The 23,706-nt window shown below is 38.2% G+C and overlaps 1 protein-coding gene across 1 annotated transcript in view; it reads left to right on the top strand.

Moving 5' to 3' along the window:
* The window catches only part of LOC124794835 (transcription initiation factor TFIID subunit 1), a 209,294-nt gene that overhangs the window by 117,694 nt on the left and 67,894 nt on the right, over positions 1–23,706 (top strand). The window contains exons 13-16 of the mRNA XM_047258499.1: positions 5,126–5,256; positions 5,333–5,554; positions 11,698–11,823; positions 23,028–23,161. Of these exons, the coding sequence (XP_047114455.1) occupies positions 5,126–5,256; positions 5,333–5,554; positions 11,698–11,823; positions 23,028–23,161 (613 nt within the window). The remainder of the gene's footprint in view (positions 1–5,125; positions 5,257–5,332; positions 5,555–11,697; positions 11,824–23,027; positions 23,162–23,706) is intronic.

The raw sequence follows: 23,706 nt of genomic DNA on the forward strand, positions 1-23,706 counted from the left end.
TACTAGAAAAAAAAGCAAGAGCTTTTCCATTGTTTCATGTACTTTTCCATTTAGGATTTTCCATTATTGATTTAACTTTCAGATGTTAACATAAAAGATAGGAATAATGTAGAATACATAAACACATTAGGTAGTTAAAGTATTTTTGATTATCAGTTATTTCAGTGTCCTTAAGAGGGTACAAGTGATGGTTCTGTATAATGGGTTGGAAATTTGGTTGTGCATTGGGATTTAAAAAGCTCGCCAAGATTTTCCTAGAAACTCAGATTTTCTAATTGAAGTATTTCATCGACTAACGTGATATTCTAGGAAAATTATAAATTTTAGTAAACAGAAAAATTGGAAGCCATCAAAGAGATGGTCACTGTTCGGAATGTGGCATGCAGGGCTGGGGACCAGGTGAAGTGGATGGGCGAGTGGGCTTTGAGGCTGTGGAGAAACGAGGATGGAATGTCTTGCACTGGGTCCAGCTCATTAAGATATCATTAATGAACCTATACCAGATGAGGGGCTTGGGATTTTGGGTGTCTAGCAAAGTTGGCATAAGAGGATACATTGTAGGTGCCTATGACTGTGTTGCAGATTTGTTGTATATTTATCCAGCAAATGAGAAGTTATGGGCAAAGATGCAGTTCTTTTAGGTGTCTAAGGAATGGCGTGGGCAGTTTAAGTTAGTTGGATATTGAGAGTGGTAGTGTTTGAAAATGCCAAGGCCATCATCATGGGTGATGTTGTGTTAGGGAGGTGGCATCAACAGTGTGTAGGGGTCCACGTGGTAATAGGGTGGGGATGGTTGAATTTGTGTGTTTGGTATGGAAAGGTAGGTTGTGAGCAATGGATTGGAGGTGTTAGTCAAGAAGAACCAAAATTATATTTGTGGAAGCTTTGTAACTTTGTACAGTTGCGTGTCCTGGATGGTTAGATATAATGATTTTGGAAACCATTTGGAAGGTGTGTGTGCTGCGTGTAGTTGGGGTGAGGAGGGAGATGCATTTGGGGAAGAGCTCTTGCGATGGGGCTGAAGATTTGAGTAAGAATTGCAGTTTATACTAGACTTCTGGGGAAGTATCATAGTAGCAATGCTTGGAGACAGAATAATCAGACAGTTCGACTACTGTGTGAGGCTGCTTGCTAATGACTTTCCTATTTATCTAGAAATTATTTGTGTTTATGATGTGTGCGTCACCCTACTAAATCCCAGATGTCTGTAGAGATGATTGATAGACAATATAATAAAAATAATAAAAACTATTGGAAGAAACAGCAAATTCATTCAGATGACGATGGTAAGATATCTAATGAAGGGGTAGTACTAGGTAGAGGGAAGAAAATATTCCCTTTGTCAAATTGTATAGTACCTAGATATTACAAAGTGAGAAACTTAACTTAGACTGACTAGGTTAGAAAAATAGTAGTGATGTGAATATGGAAAAGTAGCTGCAACGACGCAAAAGAATTAGCTTATCTAATGCTAGTTTGACCAATATCAGAGCTGGCCGGGGTGGCCGAGCGGTTCTAGGCGCTACAATGTGGAACCGCATGACTGCTATGGTTGCAGGTTCGAATCCTGCCTCGGGCATGGATGTGTGTGATGTCCTTAGGTTAATTAGGTTTAAGTAGTTCTAAGTTCTAGGGGACTGATGACCTCAGAAGTTAAGTCCCATAGTGCTCAAAGCCATTTTTTTGAACCAATATCAGAATACAGAGGTTCCTATTGGGATCACCAGCAGTCATACGTTGGGAACGGACAAATTAGAAGTGGTGCAATAGCATGATGATTGATAAATCTGCAGTGTACTTAGCTGGGCTTGTAGTAATGCTGGAGAGAAAAATGAATTAGGTTAGGTTAGGAAACATTACAGCATAAGAGAAGAAAATCTTGACTATGTACTCTGTATAAATGGTACTCACAAAAACCATCTGGAAATAACATTCAAAAATTTAATTTTCTGTGTCATTCAACATTATGTAAGAAGATTACACTTCGCGATATCAGTACAGTTCTACGAGATTTTGTTATGAAGACTGTTGTCAATGTCATGAGATGGTGTTTGTTTAACGAAACAGTGTAACATAATTAGCTGTGATGGCACTTACTAATGTTAAATATTTTCTCTGTAATTTATTCCTTTCTTTGCAATTTTGAATTTTAAAAATTTAAATACTGTATGTGCCAATAGAATAACATCCAAATTATAGCTATAACCCTAAATAATTCTTGTCTTCTTGTTGTCATTTCAGCCTGCCTGCTATAGACAAGACTGTTTCAACTGTGCTTTTCTTTTTCTGTGTGCATGGGCTTCAATTTGACGTCAGTTCTATGACATACATTTCCTATGCTGTTTCGTCCATACATCAGTCACATTTTGACAGTTTTTAGTTTATCTTTGCTTCAAACCAAAATGCTCTTGGAGTTTCTTCTTGTTTGGAATGCATTTCTGGATGTCATCCTTGTTGAGAAAGTACCAGAAGATTTAGTTGCTCAAACTTGTAGAACTTGTATCAGCAATGTGACCATAGAAAATGATCCTCCTCCCATGAATGTATGTAATCTTTTCTACATGGGTGTAGAGTTCACCATTGTGCCATCTTCTGAATTAACTATTTTCTTTAATTACTCCAAGGCATGTAGGATTTTTCTAAGGATATGTCATTTTGTTATTTCTGATTCCTTGATCAGACTATTTCTATTCATAGCAAGGCATTCAATGACAGATATGGCCTCCAAGCATATTACTGTGCAGTAATGGAGTATCTGGGTGTGAATGGATGTTGGTATCTTTTAGACATTTTTGGTTATTTAATATGCAGTATTTATTTTCTTGCTCCATGATGCAGACACCTCTTTCTTGGAGGTGTTGGAATCCATCCACTCTTCTAGGTATTTAAGTTTCTCCATTCATTTGGTTTCCCCTTCTTTTACCTGTAGTGCTCCTGCTGACTTGGTGTACATTATAAATTCTGTTTTCTCAAAAGAGATCTGGAGTCCAATCTTTGCTGTTAGGCTCTTCAACTCATTGAGTTGTTTTGCAAATGTGTATAGCAATCAGAAAAAATGAGTTGCGTGCAAAAGGTAGGCAATCAGCTGTCAAACTGATGTTTTTATTGGTTAGCCTGATATTTACCACTCTTTCCTTTTCTCCACTCATGTATGTTTACCCATATAATCTCCAGCATTCTTCTGTCACTCTGCATTTCAAAAGCTTCTGTCTTCTTCTTCTTGTCTGAATTACCAGTCACCTACGTTTCACTTCCATACAAGACCACATTCCAGACAAAATACCTTCAGAAAGACTTCCTAAAACTAAAATGTATATTTGATGTTAGCAAATTCCTCTTTTTCAGGAAATATATCTTGCTGTTGCCAGTCTCTGAAATAGAAAAATGCATTTACTACTTTTAATGTCTCATTATTTAATCTAATTCCCTCAATATCCCCTGATTTAACTTGTCTGTATCTCATTACTCTTCTTTTACAATACGAGAGAAGGAATATGCTACTCACCATTAGCGGAGATGCTCTGCCGCAATAGGCACAATAAAAAGGTTCACACAATCATAGCTTTCGGCCATTAAGGCCTTTGTCAGCAGTAGACACACACACACACACACATACACACACACTCACGCAAGCACAACAGAGAGCTTTTCTGCATTGCACAGGTGGGAACTTTCCCAGCAATACATCCTACGTTCTCTTAACCCTCCTGGCCTCAGCCTTCGTTAGTCACTGTCCTCACCCATCCAGCCCCCTCCCTGTTCCCATTCCAGCACTACACAGCCGTCATTTCACTGCCACACCCAGTCTTTTAATTTATTTTATTTTTATTTCTCTCCTTTCCGCTACTTAGCCCCTCCCCACTCCACACCTTCTCTCCTACCCTCCGTCTAAACTGCAACACTTCACTGTCCGCCACTCCCACCATACTATCCCTCCCCCCCACCCCCACCCCCCACCCCAGCCTCCTCCTTACCCCCACCCAGTCGCCACTCCCATCATGCGCTGGTGCTGCTGCTCGCAGTGTAGTTTCAGCTCTCTGAGACTGCAGATGTGTGTGCAAGTTGCACTTGTGTGTGTGTGTGTGTGTGTGTGTGTGTGTGTGTGTGTGTGTGTGTGTGTGTGTGTGTGTGTGTGGGCGCGCGCGCGCAGAACACACACATAAAAGATGGTTGTAATTGGCAAGCTTTCAGAGCCAGTGGCTCCCTCATCAGGCAGAAGGGTTGAAGGGGAAGGAAGAGGGGTGAAGGAAAGGGACTGGAGAGGTCTAGGAAAAGGAATAGATTTCGGGAAAGTCACCGTGAACTGCGGGTCAGGGGTGACTTACCATACGGGATGAAAAGGAAAGACTGATTATTGGAGACAGCATCGGACGAGATTTGAAAACCTGAGAGCTTAAAGGCTGAAGGCAGGGTAATACATAGACAGAGATTACTGCTTAAACATTATGCATGAGTTAATAAGAGTGAAAAGCTGAGTGCATTGTACGTAACAGAGGTGGGAGGAGGGCAGTGAAAAGTAGACGGGAGAGACAATGAAAGTTGTAGAAAACTAAAATGGAGTGAAGCAAAGAGTAGTTACAGTGAAGAAATGCCGAGATGGAAGAAATTAACGTAAATTAAGGGCAGGGGGGGTGGTGAGAACCAAGGACATGTCGTAGTGCTAGTTCTCACCTGCGGAGTTCTGAGAAACTGGTGTTGGGGGCACAAGGTGGCTCTCCCTTTGATAGTATATGCTTTCCAGTTACAGGGCTGTTATAGGTGGTGGTTGTAGAGGGCATAGGGCAAGTCTTACAGCGGGGATGGTCATAGGGATAGGTACCATAGGTTAGGCAGATGAGTGTAGAAGGAACATAGGGTCTGACAATAATATAAGAAGAATATATCTTCTTTTACTTTTGTTGATGTTTATCTTGTAATCTCTTTCAAGACTCTATCCTTTCTTTTCAGCTGCTCTTCCAAGACATATGCTGTCTCAGACAGCATTATATAGCATCACTGGCAAAGCTCAAACTCTCTGTTTCTTCTCCCTGAACGTATTTTGTTACCTAAACCAAATTTAGTAATAAAAATATTAAAAGTATCCTGTTTGCTTAATTATCATATTTACCTTAATTAATTTTGTCAGGTATGGACTCCAACTGGTGGGTCATAAAACCAGACTTCAGACTTCCTACAGAAGAGGAAATACGTGCTATGGTTTCCCCTGAGCAGTGCTGTGCATACTTCAGTATGATTGCTGCTGAACAGAGGCTCAAGGCATGTGAATGTTTTAACAGCGTCACAACATTTGTCATTTAAATGGACATTTTGTTAATTGTGTGAATTTCATTAGGATGCAGGCTATGGAGAGAAATCAATATTTACAACCCAAGAGGATGATGATGAGGAAATGCAGCTGAAGATGGATGATGAAGTTAAGGTGGCCCCGTGGAACACCACGAGAGCATACATACAAGCAATAAAGGGTAAATGCCTGCTACAGCTGACAGGGCCAGCAGACCCTACTGGATGTGGCGAAGGTTTCTCCTACATCAGGGTGCCAAATAAGCCAACGGTGAGTAGTTTCAGAATAGCTGTGTGCTTTCTAGCACTGTTCTGTGGTCAGTGCTAAATAGTGAATAATGTTAAAATATGGAAAAGAAAAAATAAAAAGTTTTAGGAAGAAACTCAGACAAATGGGTAGGAGGCATCAAGTTTTTGCAATAGTGATGCAACTTGCAGCATTCATTCATATGGGAACAAAATCAGACTTCATAGAAAACTACTAAACCTAATTATTTACGAATTCAGAAGCTTTCTTTCCCAGTGTGTTTCCAACTTATGATACTGCTGGTTCTTCATGCTTGATGCATAACATACATTGTTTTCAACAGTATAAATCAGTAGCTTATTTTTCATTTCTCACTGTTTCCATACAAAATACTCTAATACTGTCCTATGGTATTCTTGTATTCTCTTAACGAATGTGAAATACTCAATGCTTCATTTGATTATAGCTGTAATAAAATGGGTGGAAAAAATGCAAATATTATCCATTTTGTTTCAAAGACTCTGACTGAAAAGTGAGGTACCAGATGTCTCATTCTACCTTCCTCAGCATCTTTAAAAATTTGACCCAAAATTTTGGCATGCAGATATATTCGCACTTTTTTAATATGCAACTCACTTCAAACTGTCACAAGCCCTCCTAACTGTAACTCACTCACACCCTCTAGTCCACCACTGTAAGTTGCTTGTATCCATCCACTCCTAATTGTCATTCATCAATCATTCAACCAAACTTTTTATCTCCTTCTGTCTCTCTGTCTCCTGTGTCACAGCCACAATCTCCTTCGTTCTGTCATAGTACTACAGTCTCCTTTATCTGTCACTGTCTCCCTCTTGCTGTCTCTCTCATTATCGTTGGCTCACACCCACTTCTAGTTTCTCTTTCTCTTTATTGCCCCCACCCCCATAGCACTGTCTTCTTCATTCATTTCGTAGCACTGTTCTGCCACTGTCAGTTATGTTCCATTGCCACTGTGTCCCTGTCTTTCTCTCACCACAACACTGTCTACTATCTTCCAGTATTTATTACTTTTTCTTCTCTTTGCCACTGCCACTGCCACTGCCTTCTTTTCTCTCAGCATAAAAAGGTACGAATGTGTTCACATTCCAAAATTTTTAAGGGTGCTGAGGAAGGTAGAACCAGGCCACTGGTACACCATTTTCCAGTCAGATTCTTTTAAATAAACAGAAACATATTCACATTTTTTTGTGTTCTGATAGGAGAATTTTTGCACTTTTTTTTTGTGCGGGTACCTGAGGAACTGCCCATGAAGTAATGGGGCCTCCATTAGTTCCATGAAGCCCACTGTAGACCACATGACATGCAAAAATAAAACCAACCAATTTTCTCTATTTGCCTTAACAGAAGGAAATGTGTAATATTCATACTTTGTCCCTGTACTGTAGGCTAGTGACACTGAAACAATCCCTCTGTTCGTTATAGAACTGGCCCCTAGCCCTAGGGCTGTCCGAAACACAAGACCCTACCTGTCTTATCACCAATAGAGCCTGAGGTACGAGCACCAGAAAATCTCACTTCTGTGTGCGATGTTTTGGAAGATGTTAGGCATGCATGCTGTCACGTGCATACCAATTATCTTAGCTTGCAAATAACATGGAATCTACACTGTGTTTCCCTCATTGTAGATTTTGACATATATTGGTGATAATCCTTAAGTAACACTGATTCTAAGTGACAGTTTATGACTGTCATGTTAAAGAGCACCAATTCTCTTATTTCTCTGCATGATATAACAGCTATCATCTTACACCAATTCATGATCCATGTGCAAGACACACAAACTATGTTGGTACAAATGAAACTCACAACTATGTTAGTATCCAAATCTATGATCTCATTCGTTATCTTTGTGCTTTTATTAAATTGGATTGTAACAAAAGTTCCAGACATTTCTTTTGCTGCAGAGTTTATTATGTGAATATTACTTACAATAAAACCTATTTATAGCTTCAGTGTTATTTGCTACAACTTGTAGAGGAACAAATTCAGTTTCAGTTCCTTTATACAGTTACTTTCGCTGATAGCAAATTGACTTAGTTTCCTTCTGGGATGATGGCCATAGAGGAATTATGACCAAAGTTTAAACTAATTGTATATCATGCTCTAGAGAAGTGTATTAAGGATTGGGGGGGGAACAGCATGGTTTAACAACAATATTCGTGAAATGCTGAGAAAACAAATGCTGTTCTGCTCTTTTTACTAAAGAGTTCTCGCAAAAGACGACAGGTAAACTTTATTAGAGGTTTGTGCATCTGTGAACAGATCTACACATGAAGCATGCGACAACTGCCACCATCATACCTTATTGAAAGATCTGGCTGAAAAACCGAGAAAATCCTGGTCCTATGTAAAATCACTAAGCAGGTCTAAGGCATCCATCCAGTCACTTGTTGACCAGTCTGGTGTGACAGTTGAAGATAGCAAAACAAAAGCTGAAGTTTTAAATTTTGCATTTATGCAGTTATTCACAGAGGAGAATCATAGAAACATACTGTCTTTTGATCACCGTACAGACTCCTGTATGGACACCATAGTAAAAAGCATCCCTGACAGAGAGAAACAGCTGAAAGAGTCGAAAACAAATAAGTTGTGATATCCAGTTGGAATCCCAATATGGTTTTACAAGGAGTGCTCTATGGCATTGACCCCTTACTTAGCTTTCATTTATGGCACATCGCTCACCCAGTGCAAAGTCCCAAGAGACTAATAGTATGCAGGTGACTCCAGTATATAAGAAAGTTAGAAGAATGGGCCCACAAAATTATGGACCATATTCATATTTTGAATATAATAAATTTCCTTGGGACAGAGAAGCTTATGTCAATGAATCAGAATGATTTTAGAAAGCATCATTCAAACAGAACTCAACTTTCCCTTTCTACCCCGATATATTGCAAACTTTGGATGAAGGGCAACATGGTGATTCCATATTCCCCGATTTCCAGAGACCGCCCCACTGCAGACTGATAACAAAAGCATGAGTGTACAGAATAGGTTCTCAGATATGTGAGTGGCTCGAGGACCTCTTAAGTAATAGAACACAGTATGTCGTCGTCGACGGCAAGTGTTCATCAGAGACGAGGGTACCATCAGGAGTACCCCAGGGAAGTGTGATAGGACCACTATTATTCTCTATATTCGTAAATGATCTGGTGACAAGGTGGACAGCAATCTTTGGTTGTTTGCTGATAACGCTGTGGTTTATGGTAAGGTGTTGAAGTTGAGTGACTGTAGTAGGATATAAGATGACTAGGACAAAATTTCAAGTTGGTGTGACGATTGACAGCTAGCTCTAAATATAGAAAAATATAACTTAACATTGATGAGTTGGAAAAACAAACCTATAATGTTTGGATACAGCATTAGCAATTTCCTGCTTGACATGGTCATGTCGTGTAAATATCTGGGCATAACATTGCAGAGTGATAGAAAATGGAAGGAACATGTGAGGACTTTGGTTGTGAAGGCGAATGGTCAATTTGGGTGTATGAGGAGACTTTTGGCGAAGGTATAGTTTATCTGTAAAGGAGACTGCATATAATACACTAGTGCAACCTGTTCTTGAGTACTATTCAAGTGTTTGTGATCCATACCTACATTTCTAGCATTTGTAGACTTATAGAAAGCTTTTGACAATGTTGCCTGGAATACTCTCTTTCAAATTCTATAGGTGGCAGGGGTAAAATACAGGGAGCGAAAGGCTATTTACAATTTGTATAGAAACCAGATGGCAGTTATAAGAGTCGAGGGGCATGAAAGGGAAGCAGCGGTTGGGAAGGGAGTGAGACAGGGTTGTAGCCTCTCCCCGATGTTATTCAATCTGTATATTGAGCAAGCAGTAAAGGAAACAAAAGAAAAATTCTGAATAGGTATTAATTGAATTGAATTGAATTGAATAAAGTCCATGAAGAAGAAATAAAAACATTGAGGTTCGCCGATGACATTGTAATTCTGTCAGAGACAGCAAAGGACTTGGAAGAGCAGTTGAACGGAATGGACAGTGTCTTGGAAGGAGGATATAAGATGAACATCAACAAAAGCAAAACGAGGATAATGGAATGTAGTCGAATTAAGTTGGGTGATGCTGAGGGAATTAGATTAGGAAATGAGACACTTAAAGTAGTAAAGGAGTTTTGCTATTTGGGGAGCAAAATAACTGATGATGGTCGAAGTAGAGAGGATATAAAATGTAGACTGGCAATGGCAAGGAAAGCGTTTCTGGAGAAGAGAAATTTGTTAACATCGAGTATAGATTTAAGTGTCAGGAAGTTGTTTCTGAAAGTATTTGTATGGAGTGTAGCCATGTATGGAAGTGAAACATGGAGGATAAATAGGTTGGACAAGAAGAGAATAGAAGCTTTCGAAATGTGGTGCTATAGAACAATGCTGAAGATTAGATGGGTAGATCACATAACTAATGAGGAGTTATTGAATAGAATTGGGGAGAAGAGGAGTTTGTGGCACAACTTGACAAGAAGAAGGGACCGGTTGGTAGGACATGTTTTGAGGCATCAAGGGATCAGAAATTTAGCATTGGAGGACAGCGTGGAGGGTAAAAATCGTAGAGGGAGACCAAGAGATGAATACACTAAGCAGATGCAGAAGGATGTAGGTTGCAGTAAGTACTGGGAGATGAAGAAGCTTGCACAGGATAGAGTAGCATGGAGAGCTACATCAAACCAGTCTCAGGACTGAAGACAACAACAACAACAACAACAACCAGGTCAGATTGAAGGGGGATATAGAAACAATTCTGAGGCTGCTAGATTTGTTACTGGCAGGTTTGAAAAATACACAGGTGTTACAGAGAAGCTTCTGGAACTCAAATGGGACACCCATGAAGGATGGCGACTTTCTCTTCATGGAACACTACTGAGATTATTTAGAGACACAGTGTTTGAAGCTGGCTGCAGAATGGCTCTGATTTCACCAATGTATGTTTCGTGCAAGGGCCACAAGGATAAGATACGAAAAATTTCTTGGAGATGGTGGCTTTTATTCCAAGTATAATGTTTTGGTTATACTTAAATTGAAGTTGAGGCCATTGTTGGAGGGGTGCCTCCCAACGTAAGCTGAAGTGGAGGCCCCTCAATTGTACCTGCCTCTCTAGCTTTTCTCTTTCTTTTATTATGTTTCACATCTTTATCTGATGTTTGCTACAGTCTAGTTTTCACCCCCTTTTAATCTCGGTGATCTTCCCTGTGTGTGTTTAGAAGGGTGTTGTTTATTATGTCATTGTTTTGCACATATCTCATATCAACTGAGATTTGGGGGGGGCCGGGGGGGGGGGGGGGGGGGGTTGGGACGTGCTTCATGCTGCAATGCAGGTTAGTCCCGAGGGGAGCCCCCATCTGTCTGTGCTCAGTGCAGCAGCCTGATTTTGCCTTTGCTACCTGGACGTTTGTGCCCTATTGCTTTTCGTGCACTATGCTAACACAGTTAGGCAGGTTTTACTTCTGGTTAATGGCACCATTGTGTATCAACTTGCTCCCCAAATGTGGAACTAATGACCTTGTAATTTGTTCCCTAAACCCCCACACAACCACCCAGCCAACCAACCAGATGTGTAGTGACATATGAAGAATAGGGAAAGAATGGAGTAATGATGATATGATACAATACGTACTTGTCTTTGTATGTTTAATGGCATGACAAATTTTATAATGGTCGTTGCCAGACATATTTTGTAGTGTAGTCAGGACCATGGTGAAGGGAAAGTCATTTGGAAATGTCATAAGATTCAGTAAATATTTTCAGAATTGGGTGGGAAATAGAGAGTGACATTAGATGATGTGAGAACAATTCTGTAAATGGATGGCACAATCTGAGGATGTTGTATCCACATTTTATTACTGTATGAAATTGTCCAAGTTGCACAGGCACATTACCCAGAAGGAAATGTTAATATAGGACATGGATCATGTGAATTTTTGAACTGCAGTAGGCAGAGAACGACGAACTGTATCCTTACTTGTTTCTACAATTAGGATAGTATCATAGTGAAGTAATGTTGTATGTTCTTACTGAATCATTTACATATTGTTTTCCTTTTACTGAGATTAGCTCTCTGCAACAAGGATAGAAAAAATACAACATGGGAGTGATCTGTGTGCATACATCTGTTTCAGCAAACAAAAGAAGAACAAGAAGCTCAGCCAAAACGTACTGTGACTGGAACTGATGCTGATCTAAGAAGACTTTCTCTCAACAATGCTAAAGCACTTCTTCGAAAATTTGGAGTACCAGAAGAAGAGGTATATTTTTCCAGTAATTTTTACCTCATGCACCAGTTAAAATTCTGCGTATCCCTTAATATTTCACAGTGCATATTTCAAAATATGAACAAAGATTTGAAAAATAAAGGACCTATATTTTCACAAAAGCAGCCTTTTCTTCTTCTTTTTCAAAATTATTTTAAAGTTTTGGCCTAAGTAGCATCTTTTGAATAAATGGATGTATGAACTTAATTTTAATTTCATTTTATTTATTATTATTATTATTATTGTTGTTATACTGATAGATGGCTGAATTAGTTCATAAATACATTGTCTGTTCTCAGTAGGGTTGCCAGATTTCAGAATGGAAATACAGACTCACATGAATCAACACTGACTTTTTAAAAAATTGTATTTATTGCATATTTTCTTCAAAATGCTCTCAATATAATCAAGAGGAATATGTATCAGTTGAGCTTGCACTTCTCAATTTTTTTTCATTAGGTAGCACTCTTATAAAAATAATTGCAACTTTCATCATAATAGAAATAAATGTGCAATTCATATTTTATTAGATCAGCTGAACATCTGTTTCACTCATTCCTCCATTTAATGTTCATAATGGAGAAAACTCTCTCCATGGATGAATTGGAAGGAAATACACTCAAAACAAATTTAACTAAAACACTGCACATTTTTGATGTGCCAATCAGTTCTATAATATGGGTCCAGCTTTGTAGTATTGTCGTAATAGCTAATTTTGGTTTCAAATGTTCACTCCCTTTCCCACAAAACAAATCAGAAAGCCTAGTGATCTCTGAATACACATTATCTACAATAAGGAAATCGACAATACAAAGTGATTCAGCTAATTTTAAAATATCTTGAAACTAAGGCTATCTCTCTCTCTCTCTTTTTCTCTTTTTCTTTCTTTCTACACATGCACGTCCTAGTGTGAAAAACATAATCTGCATTGTGAAATTTTATGCTGGAAGATTAAAAAATATAACTTATTCCATTCCGTGATGCAATGATTGGTAGAGTTACTGGTTATATAAAAAGTCTATCTCTTTATATAAAAAATATGTCTTTATGCCTCGTGTTCAAAATCAGAACATTTAGTGTATGGTTAAAAGTATGCACTATACCTGGAACAAAATGGGAAAATTCCATATTGTTCTGGCTGAAATCATACATCTGGCAACCATAGTTCTCTCACACATTCTTTACATGTTTACTTTCAAAGATAGGTTCCATCAAATTGAATAGTACCAGTAACTGAAAACTGCTTACATTATTGTTCTTTAAGGGCAGATGATAAAGCTGTTTGAAATTATAACTAATAAAGTACTTTATCTGGAAAGAGTTCACTGCATAATAGCATTTATCGGGTAACTTCACATTTTTATCTGGAATTTATGAGGACGTGCTGGAAAGTAATGCCTAGAAATTTGCTATGTGAAAACTCTCAAAGTGTTTTAAATAAAACAAATGTTATTAACTTTTTGCATATTTATTGTTCATGTCTACATATTTTCTGCCATCTGCCACTGGAGGGCTCCAAATTGTAGCATATAATATGGTGGCACGTAACATAATGAACACACTCGAGTGCTGTGACATCTGCAGCAATTCAACACCTTGGGTTCACTGTCATTGATCATCCTCTATACAGTCCCAACTTGGCTCCATCCAATTTTCATCTGTTTGCAAAATGTAAAGAACACCTTCAGGGACTTCACTTTGATAGTGAATAAATGGTGCAAGCAGAGTTGAGGCTGTGGGTTTGTGGACAAAGTCAAACATTCTACAGTGATGGTGTCAAGAAACTGGTCTCTTGTTGGGAGAAATGTGTTTGTCACCAGGGTGACAATTTTGAGAAATAAATGTAGAGACAGGAAGAGTAAGGATGTAGAATATTAACAGTGTTTGTTTTATTTGTAGTGGAACAAGTGCAATGGGATATAAATTATGCTAATTATGCTGTGAAGTTGGTTCACCACAGAAGCGTAGTGATGTGGACAGGTTCAAATTGTAGGGACAGTAAATATAAAGACAGCTTCCATATAAAGACATGCAAAAATGCTCTGAGAACATCAGAGTTTATGGCTGAAAAAGGCTGTAAGCACCTATTTTCCAAGGAACTTGAAAAATCACAGGCACAAACAGAACCAACTAAACTGACTGTACATTTATCTCATAGAAGGAATGAAAGTAGAAAATTCTATAAGGGTGAAAAGAAGAAACCTGAGAATACAGACTGTAAGAAAATGAAATGAAATCTGGCAACCATGAAGCACAATATAATGGACAGCCTGTGGTTATACTTCCAGGAAATCCCCCAAGATGTATTACTGCCCTATTATACAGCAGAATTACAGATGATTGAACCCACACTTCAAGAAGAAAAAAAGGTTATCCACTGCTACACAAGCTGTGGTATAACATCTGAGCTCATGCGGAAGGGAGGAGTTACACTTCACAAAAGAATACACTCTCGTGTGGGTTTAAAGTGAGAGCAAGGAAAAAATTCGAGAAGCGTGGGTCACTGGAGGTTTCTGCCCTAGTTCTAGAAGCATGAGGAGGTATCTGTCCTAAATGTAAGGAGGGGATAACATATACTATGCCTTTACTGAAGTATTATTCCATCGATTGTAACATTTAAAAATCATGTCTGGAATTTTATATGAGACTTAGTTCTACACTCAAAATAGATCACATATTTGTGCAGAGGTAGATATAAGAAAATGTATATGAATGTAATATTGACCTCCACAGTCCCATTGTGGACTTCAAGACATCTTTTGAGAGTCTTAATAGAGGGCAAATGTTGAATGATATATCTTGATTGAGCACACCAGCCAAATACGGTACACTGATTAAAGCAACATTTGTGGCATTTATAAGAATGAAAGGTGCAGTAAACACATCATTTAACACCAGCAGTGTGGTCTGCCTCAACCATAATCCAATATTAGAAGTAGCCAGTCATAATCTACAGATATCTGATAATATTGATGTCAAGTCAACACAGATGTGTGTGTGTGTATGCTGATGATGGTGCTATTGGCAGCAGAAGAAGAGTTTCATTATAGAGAGCAATGACTAAGCTAGATGAAGTAGCACAGTAAAGGTGACTTACTATTAATAAATCTGAAAGCAAATACATGCAGCTCACAAGAAGGGCAGATAACAATGGTGATCAAGTTAATTGCATGTGTGATGGATCATTTTGCACAACAAATCGTAATTATGTGGAACGAGTCAGTTTACATTCACATTGCAAATTAATTTGTAAATGTGGCTACAAGCTGACATTTATGTGATGTTTTTATTTTATAGTATAATGGATGTGAATTAGTAATTCCTATGCACACCTTTTACACATTACAATAATAGAAATTCTTGTACAGAATAGGAATTGTCAAGGAGAAACATTTTCCATTTTTTTCAAATTTTACTTTGCTGTCTGTGAGACAGTTTATATCACTGGGTAAGTGATCAAAAATTTTAGTTGCAGCATTGTGACCCCTTTCTTGTGCTAAACGCAACCTTAATTTGGAGTAATGAATTGTAATTTTTTCTTTTGGTGTAGTAATTATGTACATTAGTGTTCCTTTTGAATTGTAGTGGATTATTCACAACGTACTTCATGAAGGAGTAAATATACTATGAATCAGTGGTCAGAATGTCTACAAGATGATGGTTGTTGAGCTCCACACATTGTACAAAATTGTTAAGGCTGTCGGGGCCACTTTTTGACAAATTGCCTGTTGGTGTCTGTCTCAGGTTCTTTGGCCAACATTTGTTTGATGATTTTTCTGATGATTCACTTTTGCCAAAGCTTCACCATCTGTTGCTGGTTGTGGACTGGAGACGAGTCAGTGGCTACAGATTATATGTACCTGGTACACCAATGTCCAAGGGCTTTTACATGGTTGTTACCGCTCAGTTCTCCTCTTGCTCCCTGCAATGGTCATTCACTGCAGATCCGAATACTGAATCAATTCACCTTGAAGCTTTCCTCCTCCTTGGTGAAGCTATTGTGGTGTTTGCATACTTCTATAGGTTCCATGAATAAGCGGATGCGAGACTCTTCTCTACAGTAAGAACTTCCGTGTCTTCAAATTTTACTATGTGGTCAGTGTCACATAGTGTGTGCTCTGCCACAGCCTATTTCTAAGCCTGCCTCACCTGCTACACCGCTTATGTTCATTGATCCTGATATTTATTGATCATCCAGTCACCCCAACTTTTCCACATGTACATGGTATACAGTACATTCTTGACATTGCAAGTGGGTCCTCTTTCTCCTTTGCCTACCTGAGACATTCTTTGATCTTCTTTGTCAGTTTATAAATAGTCTTCATGCCGTATTTGCACAATACATGGCCGGTTCTGTTCATCACTCTGGGAATTCATGGCAGATGGGCCGTACCCGACATATCCTTTTCCGAAATGTCACTTTACGAAGTGTTTGATTCTGTGACACTTATTATGCAACTGTTTGACTACCAATTGCTCCTGAGAACGCTTTCCAGGTGTTGCACCTCACATCTGATGTGCTGCAGCTCATATATTCATCTTGCTCATATTACGAGCATGTTACTCATGCCTCTTTTCTGGTCCAGATGGTGATATGGCAGTTTATGCAGGTATCGGTCACACATGGACTGGGAAGCTATAGAAATACATGAACATGACAATAGCTTCAACAAGAAAGAGAAAAGCATCAAGGTGAATGGATTCTGGATTCCTGTCCTGCAGCGAATGACTGTTACAGGCAGCTAGGGAAGAACCACAGCGGTAATGACTGCAGAAAAGCTCTTGGACATTGGTATGCTCAGAGCTTGACTCCAGTCCGTCACCAGCAGTGGAAGATGAAGTTTTGACGATGTCAGCCACTTGTTGTGGCGAAATGTCAGAAAAATCATCAAACAAACGTCGACTGAAGAACCCGAGACAAAAGCCAGCAGGGTATTTGTGCACATATATTACAGCACGTTTATGAGCAATGAAGAATTTCTTTTGTAAAGGTGATTTATCCTTTAACATTATTTCATTGACATTATTGAATGAAAGTATGTCACCTTACTGATTTGTCTCTCCCCATGACTTACAATGAATCTTAAGTGCAAATGTGGCTGATCTAAGATGTTTTAGGAGTTCCAAAACATGTTTTTCCAGTTGAAATCCTCGTCAGTATGGACACCTAAATATTTTGAAGTTTTCTCTCTATTTATTATTTCCCCACCATGTGTTACACTGATGCAGTACCCCTTGATGTGCAGAACTGAATATTCTATATTTTTTCAAATTGAGTGAAACTATTCACAGAAAACCAGTCAGTGGTACTTTTAAGAACCTTGATCCCCAGTTCTTCTGTTTCTGTATGTATACTTGGATTTATTAAAATACTGGTGTCATCTGCAAAAAGAACTCATTCTTCCTGTTGTGTGTTAGAAGGAAGATCATTTACATATATGAGGAATAATAGTGAGCCAAAAATTGAGCCTTGGTGAATCCCATATGTGATTTCTTCCCAATCACAGTTACAGCCCTGAACTATATTGGTTGCATTAATAAGTACAACTTTCTGCATTTCTTTGGTAGATATGACATTATCCATTGATTGGCCATACCATTAATCCCATAAAACTTCCATTTATCTAGCAGAATACACTGATTCACACAGTCAAATGCCTTAGATAGATCACAGAAAATATCAACTGACACTATTTTAGGTTTGTTGAGGATAATATTGTTGCTAAGATGAGATGCTATTCTAGAATACACCACTTTCTCAAAAATTCTGTAAAATGTCATCAGCAGTGAAACATCACAGTATTTGTTGACATGTCCCCTATCACCTTTCTTAAATAGGAATTTGACAACCGCATATTTCAGACTCTCTGGAAAAATGCTGTGAGTTAGTGATGCATTACTTACTTCAGGTACAACCAGACTTATTATATGGGAGCAAATCTTTAGTAATCTATTGGAAACACCATCAGAATCAGATGAGCTTTTATTTTTGAGAGATTGTTTAATTTTCTTAATTTCATAAGGTGAAGTTGGTATTATATTCATGTTGTTGTTGTTGTTGTTGTTGTTATCTTTATCTTCAGTCCAAAGACTGGTTTGATGCAGCTCTCCGTGCTACTCTACCCTTTGTAATCTTCTTCATCTGGGTAACTACAGCAACCTACATTCTCCTGAATCTGCTTAGTGTAGTCATCTTTTGTCCTCCCTCTGTGATTTTTACCCCCCACACTTCCATCCAGTAATAAACTGGTGATCCCTAGATGCCTTAGAATGTGTCCTACCAACCGATCCCTTCTTCTAGTCAAGTTGTGCCACAAATTCCTCACCTCCACAGTCCTATTCAGTACCTCCTCATTAGTTATGTGGTCTACCCATCTAATCTTCAGCATTCTTGTGTAGCATCACATTTCAAAAGCTTCTGTTCTCTTTTTGTCTAAACTGTTTATCGTCCATGTTTCACATTCATTCATGGCTACATTCCATACAAGTACTTTCAGAAAAGATTTCCTGACACTTAAATTTATACTCAATATTAACAAATTTTTCTTTTTCAGAAACACTTTCCTTGCCATCATCAGACTGCATTTTATATCCTTTCTACTTCAACCATCATCAGTTATTTTGCTGCCCCGAATAATGAAACTCCTTTACTACTTTCAGTGTCTCATTTTCTAATCTAATTCGCTCAGCATCTCCTGATTTAATTCGACTACATTCCTTTGTCCCTGTTTTGCTTTTGTTGATGTTTATCTTAAATCCTACTTTCAAGACACTGTCCATTCCATTCTACTGTCCTTCCATGTCCTTTGCTGTCTCTGACAGAATTACAATGCCATCAGCAAACCTCAAGGTTTTTATTTCTTCTCCCTGGATTTTAATTCCTATTCCAAATTTTCTTTTGTTTCCATTACTGCTTGTTCAATATTGAATAACATCGGGGATAGGCTACAACCCTGTCTCACTCCCTTCTCAACCACTGCTTCCCTTTCGTGCCTCTCGAGTCTTATAACTGCCTTCTGGTTTCTGTACAAATTGTAAATACCCTTTTGCTCCCTGTATTTTACCCTTGCCACCTTTCAGAATTTGAAAGAGAGTATTCCAGTCAACATCGTCAAAAGCTTTCTCTAAGTCTACAAATGCTATAAATGTAGGTTTGCCTTTCTTTAACGTAGCTTCTAAAATAAGTCATAGGGTCAGTATTGCCTCACATGTTCGTACATTCCTACAGAATCCAAACTGATCTTCCTCGAGGTCACTTCTACCAGTTTTTCCATTCCTCTGTAAAGAATTCATGTTACTATTTTGCAATTGTGACTTATTAAATTGATAGTTCAGTAATTTTCATACCTGTCAGCACCTGCTTTCTTTGTAATCAGAATTTTTATATTGTTCATGAAGTATGAGGGTATTTCACCTGTCTCATGCATCTTGCTCACCAGATGGAAGAGTTTGCTCATCACTGGCTCTCCCAAGGCTATCAGTAGTTCTAACAGAATGTTGTCTACTCCTAGGGCCTTTTTTCTACTTTGGTCTTTCAGTTCTCTGTTAAATTCTGTACGCAGTATCATAGCTCTCATCTCATTTTCATCTACATCCTCGTCCTTTTCCATAGTATTGCCCTCAAGTACATCACCCTCGTATAGACTCTCTATATACTCCTTCCACATTTCAGCTTTCCCTTCTGTCCTTAGGACTGGTTTAGTATCTGAACTCTTGATATTCATTCTTTCCTCCAAAGGTCTCTTAAATTTTTCTGTAGGTGGCATCTATCTTAACCCTAGTGATATATGCTTCTACAACCTTACATTTGTCCTCTGGCTCTTCTCACATAGCCGTTTTGCACTTCCTGTCGATCAAATGTCTAATGGTGAATTTGAGCTTTACGTACCATAGATCATTTTGAATACAAAGTCCCCATATCAGTAAGACAGAATCTGTATTCAGTGAAATAAAGTCCATATATGAAAGATCATAATTTTTGGGGAAATTAGTGTCTGACAATATATGAAGCTACGTTTAAGCCTGTTGCTGCATGGGGATGTAGGATATGGTTACTAACCAGTGCTGGTCAGCAACTGCTTAGATTTTAGAATATTTGAAAGGTGAATCCTGCTAAAAACTCCATGGGGCCACACAGAGAGACAGCACAAAGATAAATGAAACAAAAGTTGAACTCTTACCATCTGATAAAAGAAACTTATTACTACTACCTCTTCTTCTTCTTCTTCTTCTTCTTCTTATTATTATTATTATCTATTCATGGAATTGATAATGTACCTTTATTCTATAAACCACAGTCCACATTCTTATTCACTCTTTTCTTCTTTCACCCTCAATCAGTTAATGGCTGTTGAAGTATTTATTAGGTGTTCCTTTTGCTTATGTCCTAGATATGCAGTTTTCTTCTTTTAAATGTTGTTAAGGTTTCTCTCCATTTATTTATCACAATATTTTTTCTGTGGTAGTTATTCTTGCTGTCCCAACATTGTAAACATTCCGCATTACAAAGCCCTCAATCTTCTTTGCTGGTGGCATATTTAGCACCCATCCTTCAAAACAAAACAGAAGTACAGACCAGATGTAACATCTTACAAATCGAACTCTTAAGGTTTAGGTCTACAACTGCACTTGTGAGAATTTGCTTGAATTTTATGAAATCATTATGGGCAATCTCTGTGTGACATTTTATCTCCAGTCTTCATAAAGAAAAACTGCATGATGCTTGTGCAAACTTGACTACTCTTTGTATTAAGAAGCCATTGTTAATAAAGAATTCAGGTTATTGCGTGACAATCATAAAATGTATCTTTTTGGTGTTGATATTGAGAGCTAGATTACTGCTGTAATCTCCTGCTATGTTGATAAGTCATTGAAGATAATCTAAATTATTAGCAGTCAATAGTGTATCATCAGCATAGTGGATGTTGTTGTTGATTAACCTTTATGCTATTTCTGTATCACTAAGTGTTTCCTTAAAGATGCTCTCAGAGTACAAATTGTATAACAGATGTAAGATAACACATCCTCATTGGGCTTCCCTACAGATACTAAACAAGCTGTTGACCTCATTATCAAACTTACTATGTGGTGTCTGATTCCAACAGAAATTCTTTATACACTGCATGTATTTCTGATCTGTATCCATTCTTTTGAGAATTTCCATAAATTTGTGATGTTATACTCTATCAGTAGCTTTTTTGTTATCAATAAAATAGTCTCACATTTTTATCCTGATCATAGCATATTTGTACTTGAACTTGGAGTGCAACTATTGCTTCTCTTGTACCTAAGCCCAAACTTTCTCTCCCCAATGAATGTCTTCATATTTTGCATTTAACCTTTGATGGATGACTTTCAGAAATATTTTCAAGGAATGGCTCATAAGATTCATTAATCTTTGATCTTTACATTTTTGTGCGTTCTTCATTTTTGGTAAGGAAATGGAAGTTGACAATAGCCATTTGTCAGGTTAATGACCTGTATCATAAAAATTGTTAAAAAGTTTGTGTAAGACATAGATATCTTCTTCATCAAGAAGTTTAATTAGTTCCACTGGAATTTCAGAAGCCCCTTTATTGGTTTTTGAGTTTTTGTTTGACTTTCTTGATTTCTTCTTTCATAATTGGAGGTCCTGTCATATTATTGTTCCTAGAAATCTTAACATTTTGTCTATCATCTGAAAAGAGATTCCTGAGATAATGTATCAAATGTCTCTTTCTTTTCTGTAACACCAAGAAGTATTTTATCTCTAGTGACAGTTGAGGAGGCATTTTTTCTTGTAAGCATCACAGTAGTTTCTTTAGCTTTTTATGTAAGTGAAAATCATCATGTGAAACTTGCGCACTTTCAGTTTCTTCACATTGCAACCCTCCAGTGTTTGCTAATTACATGTGGTTGGTAAAGAGCAAGAGAATAGCATGACTTGGACATTTTATAAGAGTGAACAGTGAAAAAAGGGATATTGGAGTGGGAAGCAACTGAAAAAGATGGAGGGGCAGACCTCAAAACTGAAGGACGGGTCATGTAGAGGAGAGTATGAGAATTACCACTCTCCCCTGTCATTGCCTCTCCGCAACCCTTGCTTTGAGGCTGCAAGAGTTAACTGAAGAATGGTGAGAATGAAAATGCTCAGTCCCACCTCATTTGTCATACTTTCAAAATCTCTTCTTTTATTTGTTGTAGGGAGAAGGGACGAGGGGTGGGAGGTGGTTGGCTGCCATTTGTTTTGTATGGTGAATTATGTTCTGTTCTCATACCATTATTTGGTATGAAGTTTTTTTATTGTCAGTGAAACAAAAGCTCATCTATCAGCTTTATTGTATTTCAAAAATTTGTTCATTAGATTCAGATATTTGAAGCTTAATTACTGTCCATTACAAATTGAAGAATCTCATTGATTAACATTCTATTATAACAGCTAAAAGACGGTCAGAAAATGAGCTTTTGGCCACAAAGGCCTTTGTCGAAAACAGACAACACACACACACAACTCACACACATGTGACCACTGTCTCTGGCAGCTGAAGCCAGACTACGAGCAGCAGTGAGTGATGGCAGAGGCAACCATGTGGGGGTAAGGAGGTGGCTGGGGCGTTTGTGCAGCTGAAGCCAGACTACGAGCAGCAGCAAGTGACAGCAGAGGCAACCAGGTGGGGGTAAGGGGGTGGCTGGGGCGGGGTGGAGGAGGGATAACAGGATGGGCGTAAGGGTTGATAAAGTGCAGCTGGGAGTGTGCATGGATGATGTGGAGAGAGGGCAGGGGAGAGGAGGTGGTAGTGTGTGTGTGTGTGTGTGTGTGTGTGTGTGTGTGTGTGTGTGTGTGTGTGTTTGTCCTTTTCTGACAAAGGTCTTGTAGGCAGAAAGCTCATTTTATGAAAGTCTTTTTTTGTGCCTCTCTGCGACTGAACATCTCCGCTATATGGTGAGTAGCAACTATCTTTTTCATGAAATTGTTAAATTCCATGGTAGATTTTCCATTGTTTGATTCTAATAGCTACAACATTCACTAAAAGATCTCTATGTCATAAGAGTGATGGCTGTTAGTAGAGTGGCATACAGCTCACTGTATAGAATCCATGTGCTCTTTAGAATTATTTTTTATAACTGTGAACTGCATATATATTAATAAACAATAAATAATTTTTTTCTCGGAAGCATTGAATGGTAGATTAACATGCTTTGCTTCTTTCTTTGTGCAGATAAAGAAGCTGTCTCGATGGGAAGTTATTGATGTTGTCCGAACACTTTCAACTGAAAAAGCAAAGGCAGGAGAAGAAGGAATGACAAAGTTTTCTCGTGGAAATAGATTCTCTATTGCTGAACATCAAGAGAGGTGAATAATAAGTGTACAAAGCTTGCAAATATCCAGAGGGATATAGAACCATCCTATGAGAAATTTTTAATTATTTCCTATGTCATCATCATCATCATCATCATCACCATCACCGTCATTGACATTATGGTTGGACATTTGATGTATACTGCAAGACAAAAACATCTTTCAGACTTTTCGAGACATTATATTTTTCAGTTGTATGCATATTGTTCCAGAATGCCTCCAACTTATCATTATGTAACACAGCCCAGGCATACTGCCTTACGTAAACACGGTGATCATTTTGTATTTTTTTAATTATATGTTTCAGTGTCAAGTCACACAATTGATGTCATTACTGGTTTTGACTCATTACAAAATTAATATCGGATGCTGTGAATATGTTACATAAGCAGCCAGTTACTATGTAACCTATTCAAATCATATGATGGCTGAGTAAAATATCCGAGACTATTGATGGCCTGAAACTGAGATATACAATTTAAAAAAATCTGTTAAATAGTTTTTTTGGTCTTTTCTTATCTGTTAGAATTCAACAGATC

The sequence above is a fragment of the Schistocerca piceifrons genome, chromosome 4 (genome assembly GCF_021461385.2).
Source record: "Schistocerca piceifrons isolate TAMUIC-IGC-003096 chromosome 4, iqSchPice1.1, whole genome shotgun sequence".
In the NCBI taxonomy this organism is placed as follows: domain Eukaryota; kingdom Metazoa; phylum Arthropoda; class Insecta; order Orthoptera; family Acrididae; genus Schistocerca; species Schistocerca piceifrons.